Raw genomic sequence first — 13313 nt, 5'->3', positions numbered from 1 at the left:
CCAGTTGGGAGCACCCAGAGCCTATAATTTGCTCCAAAGCAAATGATGCCAACCAATCTGGGAGAGGAGGCTCAGGGGCCATGCAGCCATTGGAGAGGACGACAGAGCAGTGGTTGGAGTAGGCAGGTCACCACCAATCACAGCGGATACAGCGCTGGAGCTCCACCCACCCTCATCTGCACTTGTGGGTGCCCAGGGGGTACCAGTTCTCTCACTGAAAAGATGACAGTGGTGGCTCCCACCATTTGTGAAAGATGAGATGAGTCACTTACTAGACAAGTCCTTCCTGCATGTGGAGGCATCAGGTCCTGTCCCTGCCATGATTTACAGAATTAAACATTTACTTTCATATGACCTCCAGTGGGTACAAGGATGTGTTCTTGGGTGATGAAAATATTCTGGCATTAGATAGTGGTAACGGTTGCACAACTCTGTAAACATACTAAAAACCACTGAATCATACACTTAAAGGGATACATTTTATGGCATGTGAATTCTACCTTAATAGAGCTGCTTTTTTAAATAACAAAACCATGTGGCTGGCCCACAGGATGACCTCTGGAAGAGCTCAACTAGCTCCCCCATTATACAGTTGAGCAAACCAAGCCCAAAGAGGAAGAAAACTAACATTTGCTGAACAGCAGTTATGTGCTATGCTGTGAGCACTTTTGTATAAATTACTATATGCAGCATCTGGTTGTTTGGAACAAAAGCAATTCAAAGAAAAACATATGTAGAACAAGTAGTAAGATGCTCTGGGCACAGTAGATGTTCAAACTGTAACAATATAATATGTTTATTGAACACAACAGGAAAGGACAAAGAAAAGCAACAACTGACACAACAGTGGGTCTCTTGACCACTATGCCATCTGTACATAAAGGATGGACTTAAATACTTAACAGTGTGACTGCTTTAAAAAAAAAAAAAAAAGCTGGCACCATCCACTAAAACACACAGAATTGGCTGTGTTTGGGGCATCCAAAGGAACTTGATATGGCTAGAGAAGCTCAGAACATTCCAGCTATGGATGCAGCCAGGCTCTCAGTACTTTACCTACAGAACCCTCTGCACTGAGGAGACACCCACACTATTGCTTTAGGTAAGATAGTTTCACATTAACACAAAACGATGTAGCCCTTAGACTCATCAAGGATGGGACAATTCCTTCCCCCCATGATGACAACTCAGTGCTCCAGCCTGCCAGTGTTTTATCAGAGGTTCAACAGTTGGTCCACAAAGGCTACAATTGATGCAAAGCATCCATACCTACAGTGCTTGCTGAGAATCTGGAAGACGGAGGCCAAGATGGTAAACACAGGTGTTTCCAAGACAAGCTGGTCATACAGCTCAGCCGAGGTGGGGGGGGGGGGGCTGATTGCAGGACATGCAGTTTTGTACTGTGGGGGTGGGGAGAGGAAGCACTGCAAAGGAACCTCAAGACCTGCTTCACAGCCCAAGCCCAAGCACTTAGGAAACAAGCCGCAGTCCCCAGGTTTCAGAAAACTGTAGGAGCTATAGAAATGCTGACAAGGGGAGCCCACCATCTATGCCAAAAAGCCACAGAACTTTCTGTTTGCACTTCCAGCTTCTGAACAAAGCATTATCAAGAAGAAATTACAGCTCCCCAAACCCATACGACAAAAAAAAAAAAAACCCAACCTTGGGAAATAAAAAAAAAAAATGTATGTGTTGGTGTGGGGAGCAGTGATTGGAATGAAGAAAAATGGGGAAAGTGTGGGTGCCAGACAGCTATATCAAGAAAGACTGTTCCTGGAACATGGGGCTTAAAGTGGGACACACAATACATTTTTTTCATGTAGCAGTAATGTTACAAATGGTGTTTTAAACTCTACAGTATTATTAGAACTACAATCTATCTACATAAAATAAATTAAATGGCTTGGGAATGTATTTGGTAACAAGCACTAAATCAACTACATCATTGCTCAACACTAGAAGGCAGTTTGGGAGTATGCATCAAATGTCTTTGAAAGGGCATGTCCTTTTGACCCAATATTCAACTTTCAGAAATTTAATCCCCAAATGTCCAGAATTCATGGTACCTTCATACAATGGGACATATGGCCATTTTTAAAATGACATAGGATAATAGGCAATAAACCTGGAAATAAGTAAATCACAATATAAGAAATGCTAGTATAAGAAATGCTTTCCTTAGTATAGGAAAGCATTAGAGGGCTTCCCTGGTGGCTCATTGGTGAAGAATCTGCCTGCCAATGCAAGAGACACAGGTTCGATCCCCGTTCCAAGAAAATCTCACATGTCACAGAGGAACAAAGCCTGAGTGCCACAACTCCTGAGCCAGAGTTCTAGAGCCCAGGAACCACAACTCCTGAGCCCACGTGCTCTAGAGCCCCTGCTCCACAACAAGAAAAGCCACCACACTGAGAAGCCCGCATGCTGCAACTAGAGAGTAGCCCCTGTCTGCCACAACTAGAGAAAGGCCTGCGCAGCAGCAAAAACTTAGCACAGTCTAAAATAAATAGATAAGTAATCTTCGTAAATAATAAGAAAGAATTAGAAAGTGATACATGGCATTTTATTATTTTTACCCTAAAAAATGATAAGTATACAAAGGAAGAAAAACTAGTGGGCTATAGACTTAACTGTTGCTACTTCAAAGAGATGAACTCACTGACTTTACCTTTATATCTACGTACTTCTGCACTCTCAGAGTTTCTTTTTACAAAGTATGTGCAGCTTTTCTATTTAGAAGAAAATGAAAATATTTTTTCTTTTGACTATTTGTCTCATATATATATGTTAGTCTCATATATATGTGTGTGTGTGTATATGTATGTGTGTATATATACATACACATATACACACATACTGTGTGGAATGAGCATCTATAACATATCATTCTACTAGCTGCACAGCATGGCAATGTCATAATTTGTTTAAGTACTTCTCTATTTTGGATATTTAGATTAGATTGTTTCCTAATTTTTGCAACTATAAGCAGAACTTATATGGAAATCCTTGTGGCTAAATATTTGCATGTATTTTTAATTATTTCTTTAGAATAAATTCCTAGAAGTGAAATGTCAAGATTTGGACACAATTAAGGACTTTTGACCCATATTGCAAAATTCTCTCATAAAAATGTCAGTGCCACTTTACTTTTTCAAGTATGATGTGGGGCGTAATCCTTTCCCTTCACACAGGCCTGAGTATTACTCTTCCAAGTTTTAACAATTTGGTAAGCAAAGTGCCACATCATTATCTGTATTTATATTTCTTTAATTACTATGGAAAATATCATTCATAGTCACTTATTGGCTATTTGTTATTATTATATAATCTGCTTACTGATATCTCTTGCCCACTTTTCTACTAAGATCTTTTTCTTCCTGGTTCTTAAGAGTTTTTTAATCTAATGTTAGCCTTTTTTCATTAAGGCTAATATACATCATTTGCCTTTTGCTTTGTTTAAGGCATTTTTATGTTCAGAAATTTTTGATTTTGATGTTCAGAAATGTTTAATTTTTATGTTCAGAAATTTTTAATTTTGCATATTTTCTCAATAATAAAATCACTCAGAATTTCAAATTACTGACTTATAACTGGGCATTTCAGAGAATGCAATGGCACCCCACTCCAGTAGTCTTGCCTGGAAAATCCCATGGACGGAGGAACCTGGTAGGCTGCAGTCCATGGGGTCACACAGAGTCGGACACGACTGAAGCGACTTAGCAGCAGCAGCAGCAGCAACTGGGCATTTGAAATATACCCAGTTGTACATGTAAGGTCTTATATACTATCTGCTTCATGGTATGTTTTCATATCTTTTCTGCATGTAAGCTCCTTGAAAGCACAGGCCATGGCATTTCTTGAATGCCCCAGAGCAACCAGCTCATAACCCAGAACACAGCAAAGCTCCAAATGCCTGAGAGGAAAAAATATTGTGTCTGGGATCTGCTTTGAAGCAATCCAGTTTGACGTAGGAGATGAAAATAGGGTAAAGATGAAACAGAATCAGCCAGATGTTAGTCATTGTTGAAGCTGGGTGATGGGTACATGGGGTTCATCATACTATTATTTCTACTTCTGTGTATATATACATATACACACACACATGTTTTTACAGAGGCAGGTGGGAGGCACGTGTCCTGTAGCTTGCAGAATCTTAGAACCCTGCTGTTAGTCTCCTGATGAGGGATCAAGCCCATGCACCCTGCAGTAAAAGTCTGGAGTCTTAACCACTAGCTACTGCTACTGCTAAGTCGCTTCAGTCGTGTCTGACTCTTTGCGACCCTATAGACGGCAGCCCACCAGGCTCCGCCGTCCCTAGGATTCTCCAGGCAAGAATACTGGAGCGGGTTGCCATTTCCTTCTCCAGCGCATGAAAGGGAAAAGTAAAAGTGAAGTCGCTCAGTCGTGTCTGACTCTTAGCGACCCCATGGACTGTAGCCTACCAGGCTCCTCCATCCATGGGATTTTCCAGGCAAGAGTACTGGAGTGGGGTGCCATTGCCTTCTCCACTTAACCACTAGACCACCAGAGAACTCCAGCAACTTTTCTGTATATTTTAAAATTTCCATAAGCAAAGGGATTATTTTTTTAATGTTTGCTTGATTGATTGGCCAACAGCATCAGAGAGGGGACTTCTGGAATAACAATTGCGATGCAAATTAATCACATATACATCAAGGACACTTTTGTAGCACAAAAAGGTTAAGAGCACAGGCCTTGAAATTAGATAGGCCTGGGTACAAATCCTTAGTGACCTTGAACTTGTTATTTAACCCCTCTGAAACTCAGTTTTCTGGTATAAATAAGGGTATTAATAACTACCTCAAAAGGTTCTAGTAAAGATTAATGAGTGTAAAAATCAATGCCTGGCAGCAAATAGCACTCAATATAGAGTTGCCATCATAATTATTCAGTGATGCACAAGCTTGACAAGCCAACATCCTAGTGGTGGTGATTCAATACCCTTTCTCTATGGCTGTGATTTCAGTTCATCATATTGGGCAGCAGACAACAGCTTGGCAGAGGCCTCGGAGAACAGATATCAGGAGTTAACATTCCTGATACCCAGAAGAGAAAGCAGACAGGACCACAGCAAAGAACAAAATCAGTAGCTCCCATCCTTACACAGCAGGTCATCAAAAAGCCTTAACTCCATATTCCAGTGATGCAACCAAGAACAAGAGTGATGAGGCCCTTATAACAGCAGGTCTTTCACAACCTGGACCAGACACTGGTATCTATCTGGAGAGCTTGAAATAATAATAATGTCTGGGTCTCTCATCCAGAATTTGATTTGATGATCTGAGATGTGGTCTAGATATCAAGGTTTTTTAAAAACCTAATGTTCTAATGTTTACCACTCTGCTGTTTGAGTTAGGGTGCAGGGTAGCAAGAGAAGAGGTCAAGGGAAAACAAATTAGAGCACAGAGACCACTGCATCCCATATGAACCCCATTAAAGTCAACCTAGTCATGTGGTCCCAAGCTGTGTCCCGTGCCAGACAAACCCAGTCACATGAGGGTCCCCTCCATAAACTTCAAGAGCACATTACTGTATAATAATTCACAGGACTAAAATATGTTATTAACACGAGGATGCATGCATGTCGATAGTCTAAGCAATACTGAAATAATGTATCTGGTCTCTGGGTTTTGGTCTTAAGGAAAACAAAAACAAAAAAGTCCAGGTCAGTGATAGTGGAGGTTGGGGGAGGCAGAGCATTTTTTTTCTCATAGCCTTTTGGCAGCCTGTCAATGCAACTGAAGCACACTCAAAGAGACAGCCTCATTTTATGAAGTTATTGCAGCGTCTTTGATCAAGGGAAAAAGCACATCCATTTCAATCACTGTGACGGGGTCGGACCGGCGGTCTGGCTGCCTGGTTGCCCACCAGGGTGAGCCAGCCTGCAGCCCACAGACACATGGCAGCGCTTAGCGTGTCAAACAAATGAGGGGGCTCTTGACTGTCTATCCAACCTCTGCTGAACTTCAGGGGCCCCCTCACTTAGCAATTCTGCCCAGACTAATCTGGAAGTTCCCCTCCCCGGCAAACACCACCTGGTCCAGCCTGGCCTCCCTCAAACAAAAGCTGGCCGGCGGCTGTCTGTTACGAGGCAGCAAACACTTCAGAACCAGGAGGGCAGGGGTCAACCGTTCTCATAAGCAACACACTCAGGATTACAGAAGCCTAGAAAGGGGGAGAAAAGGATCCCGCCTCCTCCCATTGCCTTGACCCCTGTCTCAGCCCCAAATGCAGCTGCAAGAGGTTTGATATTCTCCTGCACACAGGAGTTCTCAGCACAAAGATCACCTGGATTCTTTTCACTAGAATACATGATAAATAAAGAATCCATGGAGGAAAGTTTCAACAGAAGATTTTCTTTTTCTTGGGTGACACCGTCTGTAACATCTTTAGAAGATCTGAGTAACAGAACCAGATGAGAGATGGGGCTAATGACGATAATGGCAGATATTTATACAGTATATATGTGTTCCAAGCATTTTACATGTGTTAACTCATTTAATCCTCATCACTACCTTATGAGGTAAGCTACAGTAATACTCAATAGTAATAATTACAGTAACATATAACATGTATGCTGCTGCTGCTGCTAAGTCGCTTCAGTCGTGTCTGACTCTGTGCGACCCCATAGACGGCAGCCCACCAGGTTCCCCCATCTCTGGGATACTCCAGGCAAGAACACTGGAGTGGGTTGCCATTTCCTTCTCCAATGCATGAAAGTGAAAAGTGAAAGTGAAGTCGCTCAATATAATAATAATTTGTTGTTGTTTAGTCACTAAATCGCGTCTGACTCTTTGTGCCCCATGGACTGCAGCCCACCAGGCTCCTTTGTTCACAGGATTTCCCAGGCAAGAATACTGGAGTGGGTTTCCATTTCCTTCTCCAAGGGATCTTCCTGACCCAGGGATCGAACCCACATCTCCTGCATTGCAGGTAGGTTCTTGACCACTGAGCCACCAGGGAAGCCCATGATAATGATAATTACTATATAAAATAATAATAGAGGTAATAATCTCTATTTTTCATTTAAGGAAATTATGACCTAGAGAAATTAAATGATGTGCCTGAGGGGGTGGGTGGATTCACGCCCAGGCTGTCTGGCTCTAGGAGTGGTGTGCTAGCCACAGCACTAGACTGCCTTTCTCTAGTCCACATCTCAGAGCCTCCTTTACTTTTTTTTCAATAGGCATTTTTGTTTCTATCGAAAATAGACAAACCAGTACAATATTCAAATTAAAGGAGAGAACTTGACTAAATTCTAAGAATGGAATTTTACTATACATTTGTTTTATACAGATATGAACTTTAATATTTTTATAAATTCATCTAAAATTTTGCACCATGTGTTTATTTTATTTATTATGATAGCTACATAGTAAAGAGCTACATTTCTGGGAGAATTTTGAGAGGGGGTAAAATCAAGATAAAACAGGGAATGCTTTGCATGCAGGGGCCGTGCTAATCTTCTCTGTATCATTCTGATTTTAGTACATGTGTCACCGAAGTGAGCGCAGAGAGCTTCCTTTTAAGCTGCCAGCTCAGAGAACAGCAGAGTGTGGAGAGCTCCGAGGGAGCTTGAGCGCTGGAGAGATTTGAGCGTGGCTCCCAGTTCCTGGACCATTCTGCTTCCCACTGTGGTTGCATCTTCTGTAAATGATGATACCAACACCTACCTGGCAGGCTCGTGGTGAGACTTAAGTGAGAAGATGAATAAAAGCACCTCTCACAGGGTGGGCAGCCAAGGTCGGTTTAACCTCGTGGCTATCAATCTTGGCTGAACATCGGAAACTAAAAAATACAAGGCCCCGTCCCTACCCCACCACCTCCACCAGCACTCAGCCTGAAATCAGCAGTCCCCTGGGCCCGGCCCCCAAATTAAACCTGAAACCCAGCAGACCAAAGGCCCGACTCACCCTTTCCCTCCTCCCCCACCCCCTCGAAAATTCTGAGACGATTACAGGGAAACTTTGAAACTCCTAAGGCCCCCGCCTCCAGCCCTCACGTGGCAGAGGTCCCCAAATGACACTACATTCCAGTGGGAGTCACGCCTGTCCCAATCCGGTGGCTGACGCACCCTTGTCCAGTGACCCTCCCCACTTTCACCCAGCTGTCTCCGCCCCGCTAGACTGTCCCCACCTCCAGCCTGAAAGCTCTACCACCCGGCTGTCCCATGCTGCCTGCGTTCCAGTCTGTGCCAACTTCAACATAGCTGGCATTACTTTTACCCAACCTCCAGCCAGAAGATCACACAGGATCAGAGGGAAGACTGCCTGAAAGGAGATTTTAGAATCTGAGTGCATGCATACATGAGTGCACATGCATGCTAGCACAGACACCACACATGCACATGTGCACATAGATACCATATACCACACACACACACATATACCATGCACACACACAAAGACAGCCCCCACACACACAAACACAGAAACCACACAATACATACACAGACACACACGCACAGATATACACACCACACATCACACACATACACCACAACACCCAGACATACACACACGCAGGCAGAAACCACACCACACACACAGACACACATGCACACAGATACAATACATCACACACATATACCACCCACCCACACAGACACACACACCGGAAACCACACAACACACACAGAGACACACATGCACACAAGAACCACACAACACACACAAACACCCACCCATAGGCACACATACACCACTCAACACACATACACCACTCAACACACATACACCACACACACATACATGCACTCCACAGACCACAGACACTTTACACCCAAAAGGAGCATGGCTTCATGTGAAGCTTGGGGCAAGATGAAGAGGTGTGCAGAAGGGGTAGTAATAAACAGTGAAGGGAATACAGAGGCTGCCCATGGAAACCCACAAGGATAAGAAAAAATAACCAGCCTACATTTGACAGAAGAGAAAAATGAAGACAGGCAGCGGGAGGACGGAGACAAAGCAATGCCAGTTTCCTGGCTCGAACTCGCACAAGCCTTTCAGGACCCACTGCCAGCGGCTGGCATCGAGTGGCAGAGGGGCCCGGGAGGGGGACGCAGGCCCCAGAGGCAGCACCGGGGGCTGTCACAGAGCCCTCCTCTGTTTCCAGGAAGCAAGGCTCTCGGGGCCCTCCTGCTCCCCGGCCCCCTCCCCACAACCTCGGCCCAGGAACCGGGGCCTGAGAGAGTAGCCAAGGCCTACCTGGGTGAAGGAGCCATCCTCGGTGCACTCTGGGACAAACACCGCCTCCTGGGGCTTCTTGGCTTGCTCCAGGGCCTGAGCCCGCTCCAGGCGACACTTGCTCTGGCCAGCGTCTGAAAGACGGGGGGGTTGCACCTCAGAGTCACTTGGACCCCACCCAGGAGCCACGGACTCCAATTGTAGAGATGCTGAGAGAAAAGCACTGTGTCGTGGGGGCCCACACACTGCCACACATCACACACACACACCACACACACCCAGACATACACACACGCAGGCAGAAACCACACCACACACACACAGATACACATGCACACAGACGTGTAAAGCGGGCTGTTCCAGGAACACGAGGGCAGGGACTAGCGTAATGCCCCACAGCCTCACCTGCCTCTTAAAGGTATTCTTAGAAGAAGTCGAGGGGATCATATTTATACCCGGTTCTGTTTATTCCTTTTCTCCCAAATATCCCTAATCCCTCCTAGGGGAAAAAAAAGTTCTACTTCTATTATTTTTCACTGACTTTATTTAAAAACATGCAAGCCCAAGGAGTCTCAAAGATGTTTTGCAGTTCAAAAACTGCAAGCTCTTTCGTTTCTTTTTTCTGGTGCCACCACGGATTTTTTTTTTTAATGTGTTTGTTTGTTTATTTATTTATGTGACCATGCCAGGTCTTAGTTGTGGCATGTGGGATCTAGTCCCCTGACCAGGGATTGAACCCAGGCCCACTGTACTGGAACACAGAGTCTTAGCCACGAAACCATCAGAGAAGTCCCCAGCAAGCACTTTCTTTGGGAAATCAGAGGCTCTAGGGCAGCTGGCTTAGCCTCCCACAATTCCTGTAATAACGCTGATCAGTCCACGGGTCACAAACTCACATACCAACAGGGCATAGGAAAGCGATATAAATTAGAGAAGGGGCTGGGTGTGTTAAGCATGGCGTTCAGCTTGGTGACACCACAGGGAATGCTGGGGACTGTGGCAAACTGGAGAACAGGCTCCCTTTTAAAGGAGGTAGCTGCTACTCAGCAGCAGCCACATGTTTGCCTTGAGGGAGGGAACACAGACCTCATTTCGCCACAGTTTCCAATTTTTTATGGGAAATACAAACATCCAGATTTTTCGGTTGAATTTCCCAATTTTTAAATGTTGTCTCAAACGTTTTTAATATGTTTAAATGTGTGAGCAGACCAAACAAAACACATCTGTTGGCTGTCAATGTGGAATCCCTATTCAGGAGCCAGCCATCATGTTTTGCCATTTTAAGCCTCTCTACAAAAAAAAAAAAGAATTATAAAAATTAAAAGCAATAGCCAAATAGCAGCATCTCTCTAAGCCCTGGTGGCAGTGTTTGAAGGCCAGAAAAGTACTTATCTTTCAGAGGGCCAATCCTCCTTTCCATATTCCCTGGTGGAGAGGGTAGGGGGAGAGGTTACCAAATGAACAGACTCATTCTGAGTTCCCTTGATGGGAGGGCCCCACGCAAGGAGTGTGGTGCTCAGGTCTGTCTCTCTTCCATGGGGCACGTGCACACTCACCTTTGCATCTGCCTCGATGTACCACACCCAGGGTTGGGTCTCGGCACTTAGCTCGCTGGTACTCACACATGGACTCATAGGACCTGCCGTCGGAGGCACAGACAGGTTTGGGTTGAGTCCTGGAGCAGTGGAGGTTGCACTGAGGGTCACGGTCACTTATGAGAAACTGGGTTGGAAAAAAAAAAGTGAAATGGTACAGGGGTTACTTTTGCAAGAAAAGCACAGATGAGTTCACAATTTACAATACTAATTTGCCTTTGCGAAGCAAGTCCAGAATAATTTCAAAGTTATTAAACCCTAGAAGTAGTAGGAAACTAAGCAACCACAAACTCTAACCAAGGAAGGCATCCTGTACTCAGTAACTCACATGCAGGACCTCATTAAACCTCACAACAACCCTATGAAATAGGAACTACCTATTTTGTAGATAAGGAAACTGAAGCCTAGAGAGAGGTAACTTGCCCAGTTTCACACAGTTCTAAGTGGTGAGTCTGAACCTAGACCGGTCAGAGGTCAAGTCCAAGCTTTCACCACTGGGAAATTCAGCCTCTGGTCCACACTGACGGTGTCTACACTTGGCCCTATTTGGGTACCTCCCCAAACCAGGAATGCACCAGGAATCTCTACTCTCCATCTTTGGAAGGTTTTATTGTCTAGAAGGTATTACTGAGCCCCCAAATCTATCACCCTTCCATTTCTGCCCACTGCTCTCTGTCAGAATACAAGTTAAGTAATTTTCTATGAGAAGGGAATTTCCTAATTTAACATAAACGTCATCATCAGATTGTGAAATGCTGAGTTAAAGTTTTCATTATGGCAGGGCTTCCCAGACACCTTTGGTACATTCTTATGCATTATTAATCTCCAAGAGGTACAGTAAATTAAAGATAGATAGCTGTAAAGTATTTGCTACTCTTCCAGTTGAGTGTGGAGTCTTCCCTTGAACCTGGACTGGCCTCAACAACTTGCATGACCAATAACATGCTGTGGCAGTGATGTTTTGTGACTTCTGGGCAAAGTCACGTGAAGCTTTGCAGCCTCCTCCCAGGTCTCTTGCAACACTCAGCCTGGGGGAAATCAGCCACCATGTAAGAAGCCCAACAACACTGAGACCACTATGCTAAGAGGAAGCCCAAGCTGCTGCTGCTGCTGCTAAGTCGCTTCAGTTGTGTCCGACTCTGTGCGACCCCATAGATGGCAGTCCACCAGGCTCTACCATCCCTGGGATTCTCCAGGCAAGAATACTGGAGTGGGTTGCCATTTCCTTCTCCAGTGCATGAAAGGGAAAAGTGAAAGTGAAGTCGCTCAGTCGTGTCCGACTCTTCACGACCCCATGGACTGTAGCCTACCAGGCTCCTCCGTCCATGGGATTTTCCAGGCAAGAGTACTGGAGTGGGGTGCCATTGCCTTTTCCAAGCTAGCATGGGGCAAAACCGAGTGGAGAGAGAAATGCCCAACAAACACAGGCACAGAGACATGTGAGTGAAGAAGACTTCAAATGAGTCTAACTTCAGCAGTCACTTGATTGTAACTAACAGGGATGAAAAGGAGTAAGTGCTTGAGAGACCCCCGCTCAAGCAAGACCCGACCAGCTGAGCCCAGTCGACTCACCAGAACTGTGAGAGATAATGATAAGTTAAGTTATGTCATCAAGTTAAAATTCTTTTTATTGCAGTACAGTTGATATAAAATGTTTCAGGTGTGCAGCAAGCCATTAAGGTTTGAGTAGTTTGAAACAGAGCAATAGCTAACCAGATTAAGAGCATATATGATGCTGTATCTCTCAAACTTATTTGACCATGAACCCCCTTCCCAGTGAACCCCTGTTCACAACTGTAGGATACAATTGGAAAACAGTAACTGGATTCATTCCAATCCCAAAGAAAGGCAATGCCAAAGAATGCTCAAACTACTGCACAATTGCATTCATCTCACACGCGAGTAAAGTAATGCTCAAAATTCTCCAAGCCAGGCTTCAACAATACGTGAACCGTGAACTTCCAGATGTTCAAGCTGGTTTTAGAAAAGGCAGAGGAACCACAGATCAAATGGCCAACATCCGATGGATCATCGAAAAAACAAGAGAGTTCCAGAAAAACATCTATTTCTGCTTTATTGACTATGCCAAAGCCTTTGACTGTGTGGATCGCAATAAACTGTGGAAAATTCTGAAAGAGATGGGAATACCAGACCATCTGACCTGTCTCTTGAGAAACCTGTATGCAGGTCAGGAAGCAACAGAACTGGACATGGAACAACAGACTGGTTCCAAATAGGAAAAGGAGTACGTCAAGGCTGTATATTGTCACCCTGCGTATTTAACTTATATACAGAGTACATCATGAGAAACTCTGGGCTGGAAGAAACACAAGCTGGAATCAAGATTGCTGGGAGAAATATCAATAACCTCAGATATGTAGATGACACCACCCTTATGGCAGAAAGCGAAGAAGAACTAAAGAGCCTCTTGATGAAAGTGAAAGAGGAGAGCTTAAAGCTCAACATTCAGAAAACTAAGATCATGGCATCTGGTCCCATCACTTCATGGGAA

The 13313-nt window shown here is 44.5% G+C and overlaps 1 protein-coding gene and 1 pseudogene across 5 annotated transcripts in view; both read right to left on the bottom strand.

Moving 5' to 3' along the window:
• Window positions 1-13313, bottom strand: part of SMOC1 (SPARC related modular calcium binding 1) — a 145576-nt gene that overhangs the window by 67318 nt on the left and 64945 nt on the right. For all 5 annotated transcript variants that reach the window (XM_081508812.1, XM_081508814.1, XM_081508815.1 and 2 more), the window contains 2 exons: window positions 10763-10928; window positions 9228-9340 (listed from right to left, as the gene is read on the bottom strand). In XM_081508812.1, coding sequence (XP_081364938.1) covers window positions 9228-9340; window positions 10763-10928 — 279 coding nt within the window. The remainder of the gene's footprint in view (window positions 1-9227; window positions 9341-10762; window positions 10929-13313) is intronic.
• LOC145515952 (U6 spliceosomal RNA) lies at window positions 7436-7531 on the bottom strand (annotated as a pseudogene).

Source organism: Giraffa tippelskirchi, chromosome 7 (genome assembly GCF_054371585.1).
Source record: "Giraffa tippelskirchi isolate mGirTip1 chromosome 7, T2T-mGirTip1v1.2.pri, whole genome shotgun sequence".
Lineage (NCBI taxonomy): Eukaryota > Metazoa > Chordata > Mammalia > Artiodactyla > Giraffidae > Giraffa > Giraffa tippelskirchi.
This window is presented reverse-complemented; position numbering and strand designations above follow the sequence as displayed.